Raw genomic sequence first — 7,551 nt, 5'->3', positions numbered from 1 at the left:
CTCTTCACTTTGTCTTGCAGGATTCTGAATTTTTTACCCTGAATTACCCCAAAGCACTATGTAAAATAAAAGGGCATTTTACCAGTTAACAGTGCACCAAACATCAGAAGTCTATGTAGATGCCTTGTTGAAACAAACATGTTAAAAGATATGGAAAATCTATTCCAAATCAGTCATTAATATCTAAATGAGGAAATTTATCTTAATTGGAGGAAAATTATCTTAAATGGAGGGAAAAAAATACCTGGTTGTGATAAATCTGTTTGGCAACTTTTAAATTAATTTTAAATTAATTCAGGTGCTTTTCAATCACTGCGGTTACATACAGGGAGTATTGAACAGAATGATGACAAAGCAATTGTTTGTGTTCAAACTTCTCACAAACTATATTCCCCTGGACTTTCACCTCAGCAGATTTCAAATTCCCCTTTCCAAGGAATATTTGACCTTCAAATTTCAGTCCCTTTATCTCTTGATTTCTTGCATCTATACGTTAGAAAACTCAAACGGGGTTACAAGTATATTATTTCTGTCACCTGACTTTAATGAATTTTAGTTGTTTTCAAAATCTGCAATCGGTTCATTGTGCCAACTCTGCAATGCAGAGAAATCTTAGTGTTCGATTCCAGCTTGGCTCCTGCAAACAGTCACTACAAACAGGCTTTAATTGTATTTACTCTGGGAGAAGAGAGGGAAGGAAACCCCCGCCAACAAGACGAGCCCAGCTGGGTGACAAGCCCCCAAGGCAGCGGAGTCTCCCGGCTCGCCAGCCTGGGCGCTGTCCTTGGTGCTGCCGGCGCCATAGCGAGCACAAGCGCCTTACCTTCTGCCCCTGCGGAAGCTGCGGACGTTCCCCAAACGTTAAGCAGAATGTAGCGCCACATCCCACTTTTAATACAAATAACTACCCAGGCCCATCCTCTTTGTCCCCTTCCCGAAGGCTTCAGCCCGACAGTTCTTCAAAGTCTTTTTGTTTTTTTCTTCTAGGCCCAACTCTGGGCTTGGGCTCAACTCGGGCTGCTTTAAAAGGAGGAGTGGGGGAAGGGGAGGGAGGCGAGGGGATTGAGGATGGGGGAGGGGAGGAGAGTAGGGGGAGGGGAGGAAAGAAGGGGGAGGGGAGGGAGGAGTAGGAGAGAAGGTAAGGGTGGGAAGAAGAGGGCCCAGGAGGAAGGGGCTCAGAAGGGCGGAGTGGGACTAAAGGAGGCTAAAGTGGGAGAGCAAAGAGATGCCCAAAAGAAAGGAAAGAGATCCAGCACAGAAGATGGGTGAAGAAAAAAGTAATGGAGAAAAGGCAAAATAAAAGAAAGCCGCGGGTATAAGAAAAGAACAAGGTGGTCAGGGGGTCGGGAGAAAAGCTGCCCGACGGGTAGAAGAGTGACGAGACAAAGAAAGGGCGTTGGGTGAATACTCGCACCGAGGCTTTAAAAGGCTATCCGAAGGCGAAGAGAAATGGAGACAGGGGGCTTGAGGGGCGACAAGTGGTCTGGGACCGAGGAAAGAGTTGGGGGAGGGGCCGGGACCGGGCAGCAAAGTCCGGGGTCCGATGCGGCGCGGGCCCACGTGGAGCGGGCGCTGAATCACTGCTAGGCTGTCTTTACCCCCCTCATCTCCCCCGGCCCGGGGCCCGCAGTCCCCGCCTCCTCGGCCGCCGCCTCCACGGGGCGGGGCCCTGGCCCGGGACCAGCCGCCGCGGCTATAAATGGGCTGCGGCGAGACCAGCACAACGCTGTGACAGCCACACGCCCCGAGGCCTCCAAGATGAGCTACACGTTGGACTCGCTGGGCAACCCGTCCGCCTACCGGCGGGTCACCGAGACCCGCTCGAGCTTCAGCCGCGTCAGTGGCTCCCCGTCCAGCGGCTTCCGCTCGCAGTCGTGGTCCCGCGGCTCGCCCAGCACCGTGTCTTCCTCCTACAAGCGCAGCGCGCTTGGCCCGCGCCTCACCTACAGCTCGGCCATGCTCAGCTCTGCCGAGAGCAGCCTCGATTTCAGCCAGTCTTCGTCGCTGCTCAACGGCGGGTCCGGGCCGGGGGGCGACTACAAGCTGTCCCGCTCCAACGAGAAGGAGCAGCTGCAGGGGCTGAACGACCGCTTCGCGGGATACATCGAGAAGGTGCACTACCTGGAGCAACAGAACAAGGAGATCGAGGCAGAGATCCAGGCGCTGCGGCAGAAACAGGCCTCGCACGCCCAGCTGGGCGACGCGTACGACCAGGAGATCCGCGAGCTGCGCGCCACCCTAGAGCTGGTGAATCACGAGAAGGCTCAGGTGCAGCTGGACTCGGATCACCTGGAAGAAGACATCCACCGGCTCAAGGAGCGCTTCGAGGAGGAGGCACGGCTGCGCGACGACACCGAGGCGGCCATCCGCGCGCTGCGCAAAGACATCGAGGAGGCGTCGCTGGTCAAGGTGGAGCTGGACAAGAAGGTGCAGTCGCTGCAGGATGAGGTGGCCTTCCTGCGGAGCAATCACGAGGAGGAGGTGGCCGACCTGCTGGCCCAGATCCAGGCGTCGCACATCACGGTGGAGCGCAAAGACTACCTGAAGACAGACATCTCGTCGGCGCTGAAAGAGATCCGCTCCCAGCTCGAATGCCACTCCGACCAGAACATGCACCAGGCGGAAGAGTGGTTTAAGTGCCGCTACGCTAAGCTCACGGAGGCTGCGGAGCAAAACAAGGAAGCTATCCGCTCCGCCAAGGAAGAGATCGCCGAGTATCGGCGCCAGCTGCAGTCCAAGAGCATCGAGCTCGAGTCAGTGCGCGGCACCAAGGAGTCCCTGGAGCGGCAGCTCAGCGACATCGAGGAGCGCCATAACCACGACCTCAGCAGCTACCAGGTAGGAACCGCGGCTGCGCGGCCAGCCTGCGACAGCGCCAGCGCCGCGCGCCCCCGACACTCAGGCACGCGACCCGGCGCGCTCTCCGCCGCGCTCCCTGGTGGCCGCTGGCCAGTGCGCTCGCGCGGCACCGAGCAAGTTCGATGCGCAAAGCGTCCTCGCCCCTCCCCATCCTTCTTCACTCCTCCCCCACCCACCATCTCCAGTTCTTAAGATCCCTGACATTTTACTAAACGTGCTTTTTTTCTCGGGAGGTGTCATTTTAAAGTAGGAGATACATATTCGGGTAGTTGACAGAGCAGCAAGTTTAGGACAGCTTGTGCAGAAACTCATATATTCTCAACTTTTACCGCCGTGATCAGAAGAACACTTAAAATTGGCTTCACCCAAAAAAAGCTCAAATGAGAAGGGCCAGGTCGCCCAAGGGGTTTTCCCGAACATTTTTTTTTTTTTTTCGTGCTGAGACGAGTTCTAGATCCACTGGTCTCAATGCATGGTGTGCCCAGGAAATCTCATATTGTCTAATTGATCCTGTTTTTTAATAGTTCTTTCGTTTTTTCTGTTTTTATTTTTGTTTTAAGGGGCTGGAAGCTACAGGGTTTACAGAACTGGAGGGAAGTAGGGGGAGGGGTAGCAAGTGGTTTGCGAAAGAAGTTGCTGTTGGACGAGTCTATGCCCGTGTCTATTTCAGGACACGATCCAGCAGTTGGAAAATGAGCTCCGGGGCACAAAGTGGGAAATGGCTCGTCATTTGCGAGAATACCAGGACCTCCTCAACGTCAAGATGGCTCTGGATATTGAGATCGCTGCGTACAGGTACCGTGCTCACTACCGACCGGTCGGAAATACTTACCGCACTGCGGAGGCTGTTGTGGCACAACACCCATCACTTAAGTTCAAGCAAGCAGGTGGCAGGAATCTTAAATCAGTGCCTGGCTTTCTTTCTTAATTAAAAAAAAAAATTATTCTAAAGAATTGTAAATGCGGTTTTACCACTCCACACAACTTTAAAAGAGTAAACATTAGTTAAAATGAATATTTAAATAAAATGTTTTGAGGGACAGCGCTGATTGATTTCAGTGCTTTTGCTTAACCTTTTTCATTTTAGTGAAAACTGTTTTCCAACTGTTTGAAACAATAACGGAATTTTAGTTTTTAATATTTCATATCATGGTTTCAGCTTTTTGATTTTATAATATCAAGGGCAAATTCCAGGACATTCAATTTCTGTTTCTCCGTTACAGCTTACTATTGCCATCATCTGGCTGAGAACAGCTATAGATTGATAGGATAGATATATACACATAAATTAGACAGAATATATTAGATATATTAGATAGAATGGAGAGAGAAAATATGTATAGTGTATTTTATTTAGATTTATATCTACATCTACAGACCTAGATACACAACCAGAGAAAGAAAAGAAAAAAGATTATAGGTCTGCTAACTGATGTCACCTTACTGATGACTAAGTTCACAGGAGAAAATCCTTGATTAAACACTTTCTATACTACCAAAAGGTCATCATCATAACATTACAGGAATAAATTGCATTCAGAGCTCTCTCTCTTCAGGAAAGCTGAATAACTATATTCAGTAGACACTTCATGATTAAAATTGCAGACCAATTTATAACTTGATATATACCAAATTCTGATATACGCTAAATGGTTTTCTAGATTTGTTGAACATCATATTTGCAAAAGGAAATTTAGTGTACATCCTTAAAATCCACATGCTCAAGAAGGTCACTAAGGGTTTTTTTGCCATGAGGGAGCTTTTCAGCATATTCACAGGGCAGCGAATAGACTGCTGCAGAGCTGAGATTTGGTGGCTGGGTGTATTAGCGGACTATTGGGTGTGGTCAGCTACTGCAGCAAGTGATTGGCCAGTGGTCCATGAGAATCTCCAGCTATGACACTGTAGACCAGCAAAATGATAGCAGGTATCACACTGGTTTGACACAATCTTTTATCTATGTGATTCTGTTTGTTGAAAGGTATCTGCTGCATTACCCATAACGTAATGAAACTCAGAAGGCCACCAAGATTTTAGTTATATCTTGTCTTTTTTTATTCGGTCCTCAGAAAACTACTGGAGGGTGAAGAGACCAGATTTAGCACATTTGCAGGAAGCATCACTGGGCCACTGTATCCACACCGACAACCCTCAGTCACAATATCCAGTAAGATTCAGAAAACCAAGGTAGAGGCTCCTAAGCTAAAGGTCCAACACAAATTTGTCGAGGAGATCATAGAAGAAACCAAAGTGGAAGATGAGAAATCAGAAATGGAAGAGGCCCTGATAGCCATTGCAGAGGAGCGGGCAGTGTCCATGAAAGAGGAGAAGGAAGAAGAGGCAGAAGAAAAGGAAGAGGGGCAAGCTGAAGAAGAAGTCGTAGCTACCAAAAAGTCTCCAGTGAAAGCAGCTGCGCCTGAACTGAAAGAGGAGGAAGAAGGAGAAAAGGAGGAAGAGGAAGGCCAAGAGGAAGAAGAGGAGGAAGAAGAGGGTGCTAAGTCAGACCAAGCCGAAGAAGGAGGATCCGAGAAGGAAGGTTCTAGTGAAAAAGAGGAGGGGGAACAGGAAGAAGAAGGGGAAACAGAGGCCGAAGGTGAAGGAGAAGAAGCTGAAGCTGAGGATGAAAAGAAAACGGAAGAAAAGCGTGAAGAGGTCGCTCCCAAGGAAGAGCCAGTGGCAGAAGCCAAGGTGGAAAAGCCAGAGAAGGCCAAGTCTCCCATGCCAAAGTCACCGGTGGAAGAGGTGAAACCGAAGGCAGATGAGAAAGGAGCTGAGAAAGCCGAGCAGAAAAAGGAAGAAGAGAAAGTGGAGGAAGAAAAGAAAGAAGAAGTAAAGGAATCTCCCAAGGAAGAGAAAGTGGAGAAAAAGGAGGAAAAGCCAAAAGATGTGCCAGAGAAGAAGAAGGCAGAGTCCCCGGTAAAGGAGGAAGTGGTGGAGGAGGTGAGCACCATCACCAAATCCGGAAAGGTGAGCTTGGAAAAAGATGCCAAAGAGGAGAAGCCACAGCCGAAGGAGAAGGAGAAGGCGGAAGAGGAGGGGGGAGGTGAGGAGGAAGGTGGTGATCAGGGTTCCAAGGAATCCAGGAAGGAAGACATAGCGGTAAATGGGGAGGTAGAAGGAAAGGAGGAAGAGCAGGAAACTAAGGAGAAGGGCAGTGGGGGAGAAGAGGAGAAAGGGGTTGTCACCAATGGGCTAGACTTGAGCCCCGCAGACGAAAAGAAGGGGGGAGATAGAAGTGAGGAAAAAGTGGTGGTGACCAAAAAGATAGAAAAAATCACCAGTGAGGGGGGCGATGGTGCTACCAAATACATCACTAAATCTGTAACCGTCACTCAAAAGGTCGAAGAGCATGAAGAGACCTTTGAGGAGAAGCTAGTATCTACCAAAAAGGTAGAGAAGGTCACTTCACACGCCATAGTAAAGGAAGTCACCCAGAGTGACTAATATTTGAGTCCATTGCAAAAGGTTAAGCCATATGACAATTTTAATATGCATGTGATTGACAGCTTCAAAACAGAACGGGTTCTCCCATGGGGGCTCCAGACATTGTATTTTACTTTGTGCAATACGAGGGAAATGCATGCAAGCGCAGGGTGCTCCCTCCTCAGTCTTTGGGTGATGGAAATGCATGATATTGTATGTACCTGGGGAATTGGCTGATTTCCTAAGCTATTGGAAGGAGGGCACTCGGGGCGGGGGGGTGGATATCTTGAGATGTATTATGCAAAGAACCAACTGAGCCAAAAATAATAAATGAAACACAGAACTCTCTTAGCCTTAAGAAAGCTATATATGAATAATTATGTTTACCTCACTGGTGCATTTAAAAAGGACTTTTGTTCATGGGAGAACCTCGTTGATATGCACAGTTTGCAACCTTTCGTTGATTGATGTTAAATGTCACAGCAGTACTTGCTCAATAAAGGTCATATTGGAAACATAGTCAATTGCATGGTGTCCTGTCATTTCAAAGTGTAATCTCCACTACCTGACCCTTTCTTTTCCTACAGTAGGTTATTTGGTGGGGAGAAAGGGGGAGTTACAAGTGATCTGCATTTCTTATCATTATTTTCCTAATCACTGAGAAAACATAATCGCCGAAAAACATTTTTAGGTGTCAAAATCTTTATTTAGCCAACATTCACCTCAACATTTTAAATAAAAATTAAAGCATCGGATAAAAAAGCAACATTCATGGGATAAAAGTCTTTCTTTCCAAATGTTTTGACCCTACCCAAAACTCAATGAACCTGAAAGTGAGAGGGAGGACAGTGGAGCCATAACTTGTTTCTTGGAGTTGGGACACAAAGGAAATCATGGCATTTATAACAATGTGTCTAGAAAAAGCAGAACTGAAATCATTAATAGTCCTAACAAGAAATATCAAACACAAACATACACACACACACACACACACACACACATCTTTTCTGCAGTATTGATTCTTGGTTGACAGATTTATACTTTTGGTGTTTTATTTATTGGGTAAAAATAATGTCAAAAATAAAAAGTTTTCTCTGATATGGGCAAAGAAGTGTTTTTAGATTTGTAAAAACAATACATATCTGTTCTAGACGTCTAAGACCATTATTAACTTATTAATTAACGTATTATTTGTTTCAAGTCCATATTTTTCTTATCAATCAGATCATCCCAATAATACAATCCTCAATGCTCTTTTTAATGGCTTTT

General features: G+C 47.3%; 1 protein-coding gene across 1 annotated transcript; it reads left to right on the top strand.

Annotated features, from left to right (window-relative positions):
• Window positions 1-1,135: 1,135 nt before the first annotated feature.
• NEFM (neurofilament medium chain) lies at window positions 1,136-6,801 on the top strand. The gene is made up of 3 exons (XM_045998482.1): window positions 1,136-2,838; window positions 3,530-3,654; window positions 4,929-6,801. The coding sequence occupies exons 1-3, from the start codon at window positions 1,759-1,761 to the stop codon at window positions 6,301-6,303; spliced, it is 2,580 nt and encodes an 859-aa protein (XP_045854438.1). The 5' UTR covers window positions 1,136-1,758; the 3' UTR covers window positions 6,304-6,801.
• Window positions 6,802-7,551: the final 750 nt, after the last annotated feature.

The sequence above is a fragment of the Meles meles genome, chromosome 2 (genome assembly GCF_922984935.1).
Source record: "Meles meles chromosome 2, mMelMel3.1 paternal haplotype, whole genome shotgun sequence".
Lineage (NCBI taxonomy): Eukaryota > Metazoa > Chordata > Mammalia > Carnivora > Mustelidae > Meles > Meles meles.
This window is presented reverse-complemented; position numbering and strand designations above follow the sequence as displayed.